General features: G+C 34.7%; 1 protein-coding gene across 1 annotated transcript in view; it reads left to right on the top strand.

The window, feature by feature from the left end:
- Positions 1 to 15542, top strand: part of LOC111872945 (formin-2) — a 95636-nt gene that overhangs the window by 76101 nt on the left and 3993 nt on the right. The window contains exons 11-18 of the mRNA XM_023867253.2: positions 48 to 295; positions 1933 to 1994; positions 4757 to 4966; positions 7306 to 7500; positions 8144 to 8273; positions 9213 to 9305; positions 10700 to 10751; positions 13555 to 13710. Coding sequence (XP_023723021.1) covers positions 48 to 295; positions 1933 to 1994; positions 4757 to 4966; positions 7306 to 7500; positions 8144 to 8273; positions 9213 to 9305; positions 10700 to 10751; positions 13555 to 13710 — 1146 coding nt within the window. The remainder of the gene's footprint in view (positions 1 to 47; positions 296 to 1932; positions 1995 to 4756; positions 4967 to 7305; positions 7501 to 8143; positions 8274 to 9212; positions 9306 to 10699; positions 10752 to 13554; positions 13711 to 15542) is intronic.

Raw genomic sequence — 15542 nt, 5'->3', positions numbered from 1 at the left:
GGAGTCAATCTTAAACACCTCTAGATGTTTTGGATCTGTGTTTTCAGTTCAACTCCAAGTGTCCCTGCTGCTGGTACTGAACTGCTGTGGCACAAACTAGAGGAAGCTGAGATAGAGGATATTAAGGAGTTCTCTGACCTATTTTCACGACAAGTGGTGGAGCGCAAGCCAACAAAAAAAAAAGAAGATAAACCCTCCAAAGTGCAGGCCATGAAGATTCTAGACAGTAAGCGGTCTCAAAATGTGGGCATCCTTGCTTCCAGCCTTCATGTGGACTTCTCAGAGATTGAAAATGGTAAGTATTTTTTGCAATAAAATCCCAAAGAAAGAGGCCACCATGAGGAACTTGCTTAGATGGAAGTACTATCATACACTAAAATTTATCTCAGATAAATATGATTTTTGAGATATAGAATGGGTTGACCTGTCTCAGATTAATGTCTAATGGCAAGGTTTCATGAACACTTTCATAAATCTTATGACTTATAGGCACAGGGAATTTCTAGTACAGGTGAATAACTATAAGTTGGGTCCGCTATTGTTTTTGATTTATGTAAATGACTTACCCTCCTTTATACAGTGTTCTGTCCCATCACATACATCAGTTGTGCTCTTTGCCGATGATACAAGTGTAATAGTAAATGAATTAAATTTTATGCAGCTGGAAAAAAAACTTACTACAGTGTTTAGATCGATGAATGAATGGTTTAATTCAAATATGCTTTCATTAAATTTAGGCAAGACTTGCTGTGTAAATTTCTCAGCTAAACATAATTTTACCAAAAAATTAAATATTGAATATGGAAACAAAATTCTATTAGAGTCAAATGAGGTAAAATTCTTGGGTATGACACTGGATAACACAATATCTTGGAAAGGGCATATAGATTCAATTATAGGTAAATTAAATAAAGCCTGTTATATAATTAGGAAAACCAAACAGTATTTAAATATTGATGCCCTTAAAATGGTGTATTACGCCTTTTTCCACTCAGTGATGTCTTACGGTTTGATTTTTTGGNAAAAAAAAAGAAGATAAACCCTCCAAAGTGCAGGCCATGAAGATTCTAGACAGTAAGCGGTCTCAAAATGTGGGCATCCTTGCTTCCAGCCTTCATGTGGACTTCTCAGAGATTGAAAATGGTAAGTATTTTTTGCAATAAAATCCCAAAGAAAGAGGCCACCATGAGGAACTTGCTTAGATGGAAGTACTATCATACACTAAAATTTATCTCAGATAAATATGATTTTTGAGATATAGAATGGGTTGACCTGTCTCAGATTAATGTCTAATGGCAAGGTTTCATGAACACTTTCATAAATCTTATGACTTATAGGCACAGGGAATTTCTAGTACAGGTGAATAACTATAAGTTGCTCAAAAAGCCCCTGTACTGTGGAAATGATTAAATTATTTCTTGAAACAAGATACTGGAAATGTAATCAACACGTTATCATGGATCAATAAGAAACTTCTCAGTATAGCCAACGACCAAATTAAACTAAAACCAAATTCTAGTATCAAAATAAATTTTATTTTATGAAAACATAATATAACATATTTTAATAATATTTATTATTGTATAATGCAAACTTTGTAACTTTGATCTCTCATTTTACAAAGGAATGAAGGCTAAAAATACAGTATTTAAAAACAAACTTACATGGAGAATATGTGGAGCTGCAAAACATAAAATAACAGATGGAAGGAAATAGGCTCTGAGGATGTGAATTGAGTTGAAGTGACTTAGGATGAGGTCCAATTATGGGCTTCTGCGATGACAGAAATGAATCTGTGGATTCTGTAGTAACAAGAGATTTCATGAACCACTGAAAAACAGATGATCAAAGGAAATTCTCTACAGTCTAGTGTAAAAGTTAAAATTAGTTATATGTAAATAATTTTAATCCTTATTCTTAATTACTTTTCAGCAATTTATAACTTTGATACCTCAGTGGTGAATCTTGAGGCACTGCAACAAATTTATGAAGTAGTAAGTATTTCAATATTTCTAGTTATCTTTCAGATTCTTAAAACAGCTTAACAAAATCTTATATAGCACCAAAGAGGGTTGTTAGTAAATACTGCTTGTCTGTTATAAACAGAAACTTAATTATGTATATCGGAAGGGTAAGGTGTGCATGTAGAAGTTTACCAAATTTATAGCCATTTGTAACAAACGTTGTAGTGTCAACTTGTTTTACACACTCAATCTGGTTATTTAAGCCTTTATTTCTCCTTCTTTTCTGTCCTTCTCAATTTCTTACCCAACATTTTTCTTACAGCACTGCAAATTTACAATGAAGTAAGACAAAGAAAATTTCAGATAAAGTTAATACTTTTATACTGACACACAACATAATAGATGTTTACATATTCACATTCAGTACAGTTTAATATTACTGTGGTGATTATAGAGACATTTAAAAGTATTGTTTTACATGTTTGCTGTACACATACATACACGTAAATGTGATATGTATGGAATGAATGAATAACAGAGCTTAAAACCCTCTTTTTTTTATTGCTAGTGTGGTGGGACTATATATATATTTTTTTTATATATTACTTGGTGGGATGGGACTGAGTCCACTTGGTACTGTGGCCACTTCTGCCCTATTGTACCAGACCCAGATGATAGGTGAGGGTAATTGTGAAGCAGTTGGTGGAATGAAGATTGGCAGGGGAAACCGAAGTACTCTGAGAAAACTTGCCCCAGTGCCACTTTGTCCACCAAAAATCCCACTTAACCAGACCCGGGATCGAACCCGAGCCACCATCCCATCCGCTGAAATTCACCACAGACTCCAACAACAGTATGGGGAAGACTGTCTCTCACGGGCCCGTGTGTTTGATTGGTGTAAGTGCTTCAGAGAGGGCAGAGAGCATGTGGAGAATGAACCGCATGATCGTTGGCCGCGAACATCCATCACCAAGCCAAACATTGATCATGCAGATGCGCTTATTTGTGAGAATAGGCACATCACTATCAAGGAACTTGGAGCAGTGCTGTCCATCAGTGTTGGTAGTGTAGAAGACATTGTGAAATAGCACCTGCACTATCGCAAGGTGAATGCACGGTGGGTACCACACACTTTGATGGACGTGAACAAAATGGTGTGCATGCAAGCTGCCAGTCGTCTCCTACAGCAGTTTGAAGATGAAGGTAATGCATTTTTGAAGTCTGTAGTGACCACTGATGAAACGTGGGTGCAGTACTTCATTCCCAAGTCCCAGCAGTCATCACGCGAGTGGCGGCATATCAGTCCTCCCAAACTCAAGAGAGCGCGGAAGAGCCATTCGGCAGGAAAAGTGATGGCAGCGTTCTTCTGGGACTGGCAGGGGGTTATCCATGTAGACTTTCTGACAGATGCCAGAACAGTCAATGCAGCTTATTACTCGGACCTCCTGGCAACAGACGTGAAGGAAAAGTTCCGATCCAAGCGGAAGACAGGTGGAAAGCGGGTAGCCTTCCTTCAAGACTATGCATGCCCCCATATGGCCAAAACAACGATGGAAACCCTCCAGAAATTGAAATGGAACCTTCTGACACATCCGCCGTACAGTCCCGATTTGGCCCCAAGTGATTTCTACCTGTTCGGAAGGCTCAAATCAGACATTTTAAGGCATGTGGTTTGTGGATGACACTGTCATCCAGACTGTTTGGGAGTGGATACGCCGCCAACCAGAAGCCTTTTTTGAAAAGGGCATCAGGATGCTTCCAGAATGTTGGAAAAATGTGTTGACTCCGGAGGGGAGTACATTGAAGACTGACATGTGCAAGTAAGCGTTTGGCAATTACTGTTTTAAAAAAAATCAGTCCATCATATTTGAACCACCTTGTAATTTGATTCAACCTGGTCTGCATAAAACATACAAGCATACAAAGTTGGTGTCTTAAACAGCCAATTTAACACTGTTCAAGAGAACAGAACAACACACATGCATTTTATTCTTTTTTGAGAAGATTGGAAGCATAGCAATCAACATTTATCACTTAATATATATATTATTTGGATATGCAACATTATGCCAAGCAAGAATTTTTTAGTGGTTTTCTTGTTCTAAAAGAAGAACAGATGTCCCATCAAAAGTGTCACGCTTATTGTACACTTTTCAACCATTAGAAATAATATGTATGATTTAGTGTGAAATAACAGAAGATAACTCTTCATGAAATGGCTGAAGATGTAGAAATTTCACATGACTCATGTGAGACCATTTTAACAGAATCTGGGGAATTCCAAGACTGGAAACTGGTTAGGTAATGGCTTCAAGTTCAGTGGCTTGGCTTGGGCAGGGCTTTTTTATCATCAGCTTCAGACTGGCTTGGTGTCCTACCAGTCTACAATCCAGTGGACCCCAAAATTTCTTTCCTTCAAACATAATGTAGGTAGAATTTGCAAATTACCATTCACATCCATCTGCTGAAATCTAGGTCATAGCCAGTTATTTTTCACGATGTGGTGCTTAGGAACAAGGACGACCATCTTTTGCCTTGGCCAGGATGGAATGGAACTTAATAAGGCAAACCAAGTTAACAGAAGATGGTTCATGGATCAAAACATGAAGTGGTATTGAGACAAACAAGACTGATCAAACTACTGATATATTGTGTGTCTTTTAATCAATCTTATTAAAGTTAGAATAAATCTTCTTCATTGTTATGATCATTATTTGTGATTTATGTATGGAAAAAGTTTGGTGGTTGTACTTTGAGAACATTTGGACTCAATGCATCACTGTCTTTTGCAGAGGGCTACAGAGGAGGAGTTGGCTCTGATACGTGAACACGTGTCCACCAAACCAGAAGTGCCATTAGACAAACCAGAACAATTCTTACATGAGCTTGCAGAGATTCCTAACTTTGCAGATCGCATATCTTGCTTCATGTTCCAGTCTGAGTTTGATGATGGGATCTCTTCCATTGAGAGCAAACTCAACAATCTTAAATCTACCTGTCAGGTAACCCTTTCACTGTTCACTGACTCTCTGGCAGGAGAACCCAAACCTTCAGCACAAGCTATGAACAGAGCTGGTGTTCTTCAAATTAAAAAGAAATGTTAAAGAATATATAACCTGGAAAAATATCTTGACTGATTCTGAAAAATAAACCATCACTACGTATTATCATTAACTGTAGCACAGTCATCATCAAAACACTTCGCTTCTGCTTTATATACAGATTGCAATGTCTGTCATGCCTGGAAATGAAAAAATTATGTGGGACAAAATTGGGCATATTTAGTGAAATTTTGACAATAATATTTTCTTTCTGGCCAAAGCCACTTCACTGAAGGTTCTGTGTGGTAGGCACAGAATTTTTGTGCAAAATCCAATTGTGTAGCTATGCGTTGTCATAAAGCTTCCAAAATTTGGATGTAGGAGATCAACAGTTTGGAGGAATAAACACGCATATTAATTCATCTGGTATCAAGAAAGCCATTTAGATAAGTTCATATAAAAAGTTGAAGGTGTGCAGAGACTTTCGAAAATAACTAGAAATAAAGATGTCAAATCAGTAATTATCTGCGTTATCAGTAACTCAGTTCTGGGTATACAGTCTTGTGGATTATCAAAGAATTGTAGCATCATTTTGACAATTCTCCTTTCCCATCTACCTACTGGTATGAATTATGTTTCTCAAGTTTGCTTGATATAAAAGTTAACATAGTAATATGAGTAGACTCAGCTTGGAAGATAATTTTCAATGCACATATTCTACTACAGTTCTAAGGACTGAGGAGCTGGCTGGAGTGAATCAAACACCACCTTCCCACTAGTTTTCCATTTATATGAAGAAACATAATTTGGGTTGTTTGGATTATTTTCTCATTTCTGCTAAATACAAGTACATGCATTTCGTATTTTGTTAATGTTTAAATTTCAGAAACGTTTTTGGTAGAAGTGCTGAACTTATAGGTTATAACATATACTTGAAGTGGTGTCACCATCCTAATAGGCTGAAAACCACTGCCCTAAGTGGAAGTAAGTAGTCACCATACCTGTAATGTCTCAAATCATTATTTGACTTTGAAGAAAAACTGTCATAAAATTATTTTAACAGGACACATGAGTGGGACAATGAGATGTGATAGCAGAATGAAAAACCTCTTTTCCAACTTGGAGTCCAGTCCATAGGCAGTCATTTTACTAACAGCTATTATGGGCCATGCATACATGGGAGAATAATATTAAATTGAATCTTATCTTAAATATCATAAATATTTTAATTATGTTGTGTGGTACTGCAACATTGAATTGCAAATATTGTATTTGAAGCCTTAAACAGATGGTTCGAAGCCAATTTACTCTCATTAAATTTTGATAAAACCCATTACATATCATTCACAACTAAAAACAACCACCAAATTGATCTGGACATCAGTTATGCCAACAGATTAATCTGTAAAGTACTTGATACAAAATTCCTTGGAATACATATAGACAGTACACTGTCTTGGAAAATACATATTGAACAAATTATACCTAAACTAAATGCAGCTTGCTATGCGATGAGATCAATTAAGCCTTTTATGTCACAGGAAACATTGAAGATGGTTTACCATGCCTACTTTCATTCTATTATGAACTATGGATTAATATTTTGGGGGAACTCTTCACATAGTGTAATAATTTTTAAAATACAAAAGAATATAATTAGAATCATTACAGGATGTAGAAGTAGAGATTCATGTAGAGAATTATTTAAGAAATTAAAAATTCTACCTCTTCAATCGCAATACATATTATCGCTTCTCTTATTTGTTGTTTACAACAAAGATAAATTCAAATTAAATTCTGATGTCTATAACATGAATACTAGACAAAAATATAACTTCCACCTACCCTCATCAACTTTATCAGTATATCAAAAAGGAGTCTACTTTACTGGCATAAAAGTGTTCAACAATCTGCCACAAAGTATTAAAAACTTGGGCAATGATACTAAAAAGTTTAAATCAGAGTTAAAGAATTATCTACATGCTCATTCCTTCTACTCTTTAGATGAATACTTCAATGTAAATAGAGAATGATGTAAAATTAAGTTATATTAATTTTTAAGCTAAAATTGCCTGTACTTTTGACTTGTCCTGTATCCAAAGGTACTAACCTACTTAGGATTTATAGAATGTAAATAAATTCAATTCAATTCAATTCAATACCTTGACATAGAGCCCAGTATTTTGGGCTTTAGACTTAAAAATTTGAATTCTGTAATGCTAAGTTGATAGTATATGATGCATTGATGTCGTATACAAAATTTATGTGTTAGTTTAATGTATTTATTGCTCCTCTTACAGTTTCTGACAACATCAGAGAGCTTGAAGACTGTCCTGGCCATTATTCTAGCCTTAGGAAACTACATGAATGGTGGAAACAGGACCAGGGGGCAGGCTGATGGATTTGGCCTAGAGATTCTTGCCAAGTTGCGAGATGTGAAAAGCAAGGACAGTAGTGTGACTTTGCTGCATTTCATTGTCCGTGCATACATGAAGGTACAGTTACATCTCATGAGTTGACTTTTTCATTCATTTATTTGTTTATCAACTTTTCATTTCTTCATTAACACAATATTTATTTATGTACATATCAGTTCTTCATTTTGGCTATTTATTTGCTTACATTTAGCTTTTCCATATTCTTTGATGGACTGAATTTGATATTGTATTTTTAAATTCATGTTCCAGTCCAGTGTTGAACTCACTCTGATAATATAAAATTAAATAAGATAAGTTTAATTTACAGATTATAAATTGTGAAGGAATATGAATACATAGGAATATATATGAATCAATTTTTACAGTGAATCAAAACAAATTAGATGTGGTAGGTCATGAGAGGCTGAAGTAATTTAACATTCAATGTTTAATTTACTTGTTTCTTTCTGTTTATTTCTTAATTTACCTTTGAGATCGAATGATGTTAAACTATGTGTGCGAAGGTGTACTCCAGCATATTTTATTAGTTCTGATGTTTATTCATTGCAGATGCAATTATAATGGTGCAAAGCTAATCATATGCAGATATCACAGTACATAGATTCATAAATTATTTTCTTTCTTGAAACTTTTAGGGTGTATTACCACTTAGGTTTTTGCTCATATTTTGTAAAAATATAATAATTATTGTCTGAAACAGAAGTGTGAAGATCCTCTTAGACCTGGATTGGCCTTACCCATTCCAGAGCCAGGAGACATCGATCGAGCCATGACAGTTCACTTTGACGATGTTAATGCGGACCTTCAGAAACTTCAGAGAGAACTTTTTGGTATGAAATGAGAATGTTTCTTGCAATTATTATGAAGACTGTTTTGTGTGTGTGCATGCGTGCGTGCATGTGTGTGTGATTTCCTTACAGTGCATGTCCCATTTTTTGTGATGAACTTTAAATGCTTTTCTTTGACTTCATGTTATTGCCTCCATTGTTGTATTCATAACTTCTATAGGGTTACTTGAAGGAAAGTTTCTGTAAAATAAATATGCACATAATTTGGTAACTGAAAATTATATTTCAGTCAGAAATGTAATGCATTTTTACACCGACTCTAACACAATCTCTGAATAATTTCATGGCTTGAGGAAATTGTGCATACTTTGAGAATGTCACACTGAATATGTATTTAGGTGTAAGGAAGTATTCTGAATGGGCTGTGAAAGTTCAGGGTATTATATTGTGTCATAGGAACGTTACAATGTGATGATGAAGAAAATCACTTGATCATTTATAAACATTTTCTTGGGACTCTGCCTTCCCTTCAGAATCTGACAAAATGCTGAAAATATTGGATTTGTCTGTTGATCCTTCATCATGTTTCCTCATATTATTAATTTCGGTCATTAAATATGTTAATTTATTTATTCACTACAACATAATTGATTCTCACTGTAAAACTTTGTCTAAATTTCTTATAATCTTCATAGCTGCTGTTCTATTGCAATTAATATGTAACCAGTTTGCTTTAATTTAAAGAAAATTGTACCCCTGTTCCCCATATGATATCAGAAAAACGCCGTTTGCATATTTTCGACATTATGTATATTTAATCTCCTTTGAAAGACAATACCACATTCATACTCCTTATATTGAGCTATTACTTTTGTGGGATTTGCAGCGTGATAGTAAGCGGAATGTTCCCACACTTTTATATAGTTTTAACTACTGGAAATTATGTCACATTTATATTATTTGAGGCCTGTTCTGTTACAGTCTGTGAAACTAAAACAGAAAAAGTTATAGCTGCTTCAACAGAAGAGAATGTTCAGCCATTTAAGGACAAGATGAACAAATTTTTAACCTCAGGTAAATTGGTTATTTGATAATTTTTTTATGTTTTATCAGCTGCTCAAGTTATGCAGCATCAAATAAGATGTGATAGGATGACTGAATTAATACCTTCCTTATTTTTACTTTATCTAATTACTCTGTCAGCAACTCAGACCATACAGTGTCAAATGACTGATAGTGAATAATAGACTAGAAGGGATACAGAAGTGGCTGCAGCCTAACAGAATAGTACTATTCAGGCATTTGCCTGCAGGAACTGACGAAAACCATAAAAAACCTCAGCAGGATAATCCGTGCCAAGGCTGAAATTTGAAGCAGCATGTCCAGAAGTGTTACTGCTTATAGCACATTGATATATGTGTAAAACACTAATTTTTTCTACTGTGTCTATGAACGTGATACAAATGTTTCATGTTTTAAATAAAAGCCATAATTACAGGTAGTTTAAAAGGAAATACTGCAAAAGATATTTATACCTAAAAGAGATAAATTAAGTTGAAACTGTAAGTTAGAACATGATGAATAACTTTATCATTGATACAGCTTGCATGTGGTTGTTAGGATAGTTAAATCAAGGAGATTAAGACGGATCTTACACTTAGCTCGGATGAAGGAAACAAGTGCATACTGAATCTCAGGAAACCATTTGTAGGCTGCCTTCTTAGAACAGCCAAGAGGGAAGGAGGAAACTGTCCAATGGCAGGCCTGTATGTTACTGGTGTTAATGTCTGAATTTTATGAACAAAAGAACCTAGGCAGCTGATTAAACACAAAAATTTTGCCAGCAAACTTGTGAAAAGTAAAATGTCGCAGCTGCCAGTGTATTGTATATTTCAACATTGAGGCTAAAACTAAGCATGAGAGCACCTGCAAACATGGTTTTAAAATCAGCACAGGTTAAGCTGATACAATAACAGTGTATGTACCAGTGTTTCATGTGTTATATATAAATAGAATCAGAAGGTACAGTCATATTACAAAGTTATTTTGAATAAACCTAATCTCACTATTCCATAAATGAATATTATTAACATAATTGGTCATAAGTGTGTAAATTTGTAATGTATTTAATTCAGTTAATATAGGTAATTTAAATAAAATTGTATTAATTCAAGTTTTATAGTAAGTTATTTTTTAATTATCTTATTAAATTTTTTACTTTATATTATTATTTATGTTAATCGATTAAAGTAAGCGATTTTGATTATGTGACTCATGTAATTTTGTATATGTATCTTGATATATCTGTTTTCAAAGGGACCATCTCCTCATCCTAGGTTTTTTACCTGTATGGATATATGGAAAATGAATGAATGAATGAATATCTCACACCATAATCTGCCACTTAACTACATATAAGCAAGGAGTATTAATTGGGCTCATATTTATCAGAGATTTCATGTTTTCAGCAAAGAAGCAATTGACTGGAGAAATTGAAAACCTTGAAGAGTGTAAAATGAAGTAAGTAAAATGCTGGCTAAGGTATATTCCAAACTAATTATTGTTTCTTCCTGGTACACTTTACAACACTGCTAGTTACTGAATTCATAATGTTGATTGGTAGGTTGATTATGAATGCTAATTATAGCATACTTTAAGGCCCAGTATTTCCTTAGATATATAGAGGAAAACCATAAAGACCCCAGTCAGGAAAACCAATATCTGGCAGATTCCTGAATCTGGACCTCCATTGGTGCCAACAACTTAGTTAGTGCCATTTGTCAAATGTTCTTTGGACATTCTGTTATTTGAATTTGAGATAATGTGCATGGAATATCCTTGCATTATGATATCAGAGCATTATCATAAACCTTCATAAATGCCATATAATGCTGATATTACAAAAAGTATTGTCATTCTTGGGAGGTGGATGTAAAAGACAATGCTGGTAATGTACAATATATTACAGACATATTTTGTGTAAAATATTCATGAGTTCACTTTATATTTAATGACCATTTTCCCTTAATCCAGCTGCATATTTTGATAGCTATATGATATCTGCTGTTTTAGATAATGTTAGCTGCTACTTACTAGCTTAAGTGCATTAGAAGAAAACATGAATTACTACTCTTCCCTTTTTCTATCCATTCAAATTCTTAGCTGTGTGGACAGTTGGTTTGTAGCCAAACCTCACAACTCCCCTTTACAGCTTGAACAGTTACTGTTTGGTTTATTAAGGACTATGCACATTATGCAATTATCCAATGAAAACTGAATAAGCAAGTATAACTTATTTGTTCAATTATAATTTGACAGCATTTGTTTTGAATATCTTTGAATTGATTTTATGCAGTATTTTCAGAAGGCACAATCAGTTGCTTAAATAACGCATGTTAAAATGAAAACTTAAATGTATTAACCTCAGTAACAGTTGCCATGTTTTGTCTCAGACTTTTTCAGTATTCGTTTGAGTTACTGAAATGTATATGAATTCAAAAATTTAGTGTTCTTGTAATGCTGTAGTGTGTGTTATCTAATTTGAGTCGCAGTTAAGAAATAGAATCTTATTTTTAATAAGAATTTAAAATATTGCAGTTAATCAAAATACAAACATCCAGAATGCAATTCTCACATGTGACCAGACATGAATGAAGATATTAGATGTCTGTACAAAGGAATGATGCAACAGCATACACAAACCATGCTGCTACTGAGTTGGTATAATTATAGGGGCTGTACATTTTACAGACACTTTCTTCTGGGATACTTCTTGTTAAATTGGACATTCATTCCTGCTGCTCTTTCGTTCTCGTCCTGACCATTAATTGACAGTCATCTGAACATGTTATATATGCGGCAATATAAGTATAGCAACTGCAAGTGATGGCATTGTTGTCTATTTCTGTAATTTCAAACTGGCATTGATGCCACAATTTCTGTGACTGAATGATACCTTATTTTTATTACTGTGTCTTTGGCTCTTATTTTAGTAATTAAGATACCAATGAAAATTTTCATCGCTGTTAGTAAAAATTTCGTATTATTAATTGTGATGAAGTTTTGAGAGAGTTGAATTGTTTCTAATAGGCAAGAAGGCAGAATTTATCATCTGGAGATTTGTGCTGTCCCTGCCTCTACACCTCTGTGAAACATAATGAACCAGGAAGATATATGACACATCGACTTTTCTTATTTTCTGGGGGATTTTCAGATTGTCTTGAATCTCGTACCCCAGTACTGCTGAACGTTACAGGCTCCTTCACTCAATTTCTCTTCATCAAGCAGAGTGGTGTAGTACTAACATTCTAGACTTACATCTGGTAGGTACCCAACTTGAATTTTGGTTAGTTTGATGGCCCTTCTGGATGAGGTACTTTATTATTTTCCTCAGTCTGTCCAGGTGAATTCTAGGACAATATCTTGAAATATGCAATTACTTGCAGCTCTTGACTCCAGACCTATATATCATGGATAATCATCTTTCTGTTTCAACTGACATTATGCAACTACTAAAATTGAAATATTCATATTAAAATAATGAATCAGTCTATCAGATTCCTTCCTTCCATTGCTTTGTAAGATATATTATTACTATTACTTTTGTTTTAGTACTTCTACATTTTCCACTTTAAGTCTCAGTCACTTAGTCATCCACAAGTTCCTTACAACTCCCAGAGTTATGAAAACATAAAACATAGTCATGAGTCCCATGGGACTCAGGACCAAGAATGACGGTGCTGGCACAGACTAATAGCAATTTATCAAGCAGGGAAGCCAGTTAGTTGACAGTCATGAGCCATGAATTGAAAGTTGATGGTCAGAAGCTGGAGGTCGGATTTGGCAGTGAAAATCTTGAGTTGCATTGTTAGGTGCTGCTACCAAACTACAACTAGTGAAGACTTAGTGTTTGCAGCAGTAATCAATAGAGTGTGTAAATTAGTTACAGTGTTATAATTATTTATAGCTATGAGTTACAAGCATCCAATAAATCCAGTTATCAATCCATATCCTGTGTCTAGTCGCTAACACGTGACAATACCAAAACTGTATTTTCTCTTATAAACAAGGAAATTTACAAGAACTCTGCAATAGTATCCAGTAAACAGTGTTTTATTTCACGTTCAAAGCGATTAAAATGTAATGTTACTTGTTCAGTAAACAGTGTCTTTTCACATTTAAAGTGACTAAAAGTCAATGTTGCATGTTCAATAAACATTTTTTCTGATTTAATGTAACCAAAAATTAGTTGCTCTGTTCCAGATTTAAAAACACTAAAAGGTAGTACTGCATATTCAGTAACTGTTTTGTTTCTTTGTTTCAGATTTAAAACAACAATGCAGTTCTATCAATATCATCCAAAGGGTGGTGTAAATGAAGATGAAGTTGATCCAAAGGATTTCTTTGCCTTATGGTCTCCATTCTGTTCTGATTTTAAGGACATATGGAAGAAAGAACAACAAAGACTGATTAAAGAAAAGTAAGTTTGTAAGGAAACTACCACAGTCACCAGGTTTGAGACAAAGTTTTCTCAGGAGACCACATACATCATTATGGATAAGGTACAAAGATAGTTATTTAATGCCAAGCTGAATATGGTACTCACTTAACATATCTCCAGAAAGCCATGTTAGGTCCACAAGAAAAGTTAAATGCCATTCAAAGAGAGAAGGACTGGATAGATTCATAGCTAAGCAATTTATAGAGACAATTTATGGGATCTGTGCCTCAGATGACAGTATTATATAAACAACAGGAGTATGCAACATGCAGATATGACACCAGATTGGCGTCTCTGATCTGGTTTGTCAGGTTAGGCAACAAGGAGCTGGTTGGTGCTCATATGGATTTACACTTAACCATGCCCACTGTTCTTTGTAGACCTTATAGGTACAAATTGACATGACTGATTGCCCAAGAAAATGTTGTTACTTTCAATTGTCATAACATGTAACATCTTAGAGGATTAAGATAAATTAAAATAACATGAGAACAACTATCATAGTAACCAGGGTCCTGAATTTTACAAAAGAGGATAACAGAAAAGTATTATTGGCTACAGAAATGGAATGCTCTTTATGATATAACAATACAGACAGTCAGAAAAGGCAGTTACAAAACATTCATAGTTAATAGGTAATTATTAACAGAATAATAAACAGTCTTCATAATATAGACCTGTACAAAAAAATCATAAAATGTATAAACTAGGAACAACACAGATGATTGACAGAAACACGTACAGAAACATTGGAAATTATGCTCCTGTGGTGGTTAACCTTTAAACGCCGGACTTCGAAATAGTGGTAAGCTTGAGTTGGCCGGAGTTTATTTAAATGCCCGCTGCTGGTGCACGTTTAAATGCCCGTTGCTACTCTGCGTTTAAATGTCCGTTCCTGTTAGGCGCTTAATCAATTTTAAGCATTGTGTTTAAAAATGCTATATCTTGCTCAAATTTTATGATAAATGGATGGTATTAACTTTGTTTATATCAGCAAAGAACATAGTGTCGCATATTATAACGGAAGATTTGAAATTTTTAATACAAAGTTTTATACTCTATTTTCAATTTTTTGTTTTAATTTTGATGCGTACTGCAAAAATGGTTTCCCAGTCCTTCACAGAGTTGTTCTGCGTTATAAATTCATTTCTGTTTGTAACACTTGACGAATTTTTAGCAGTCCCTGGTGTCATAAAACAGATGGAAGCTATAAAATCATTTGGTCTTCTGCTAGCCCTGCTTACACTCTTCGGATTTTCGAATCTTTTGACTGAAGGACAGAAGAATGAAAGCATGGGTATACAAGAGAAACCTAGAGGGGACCCTTCTTCAGTGCTAAGACCTTCCGTTAGAGCTGCAAAAGTTTATTGCCCCTTCTATATGAATGAGCAGACAGCTGCATCGTGGCTAAGATACAGAGTGTGATCTGTTTTCTGTGCATTCGTAGTGAAATCGAATACTGTAGTATAATTTCAGCCTATACAGGGTGTCCCAGGAGGAATGGACCAAACTTCGGGAGGGTGTTCCTTATGTTAAAGTATGCCGATACAACCCAAAACACCTATGTCCAAAGTTGAACGGTTACGGAGATAATGGCCAGAGAAGTGTCAAACTTTGACCGGTGTTACACACTTGTTGATTACAAAATACATATTAAAACTGGCAGGAATATGTGGATTCTGTAATGTTAATAATGTACGTAACATCAAACTAACTTGTGAGTGACGGAAAGCCATAAAATTGAAGTACGAAATACTCGCTCGCCATGTCATAATTGTCCTTGGGGTTTCCAAGCACTATACATGACACAT

The sequence above is a fragment of the Cryptotermes secundus genome, unplaced genomic scaffold (genome assembly GCF_002891405.2).
Source record: "Cryptotermes secundus unplaced genomic scaffold, Csec_1.0 scaffold407, whole genome shotgun sequence".
Classification (NCBI taxonomy): domain Eukaryota; kingdom Metazoa; phylum Arthropoda; class Insecta; order Blattodea; family Kalotermitidae; genus Cryptotermes; species Cryptotermes secundus.
The sequence above is the reverse complement of the archived record's forward strand: the minus strand, read 5'-3'. Positions and strand labels throughout refer to the sequence as shown.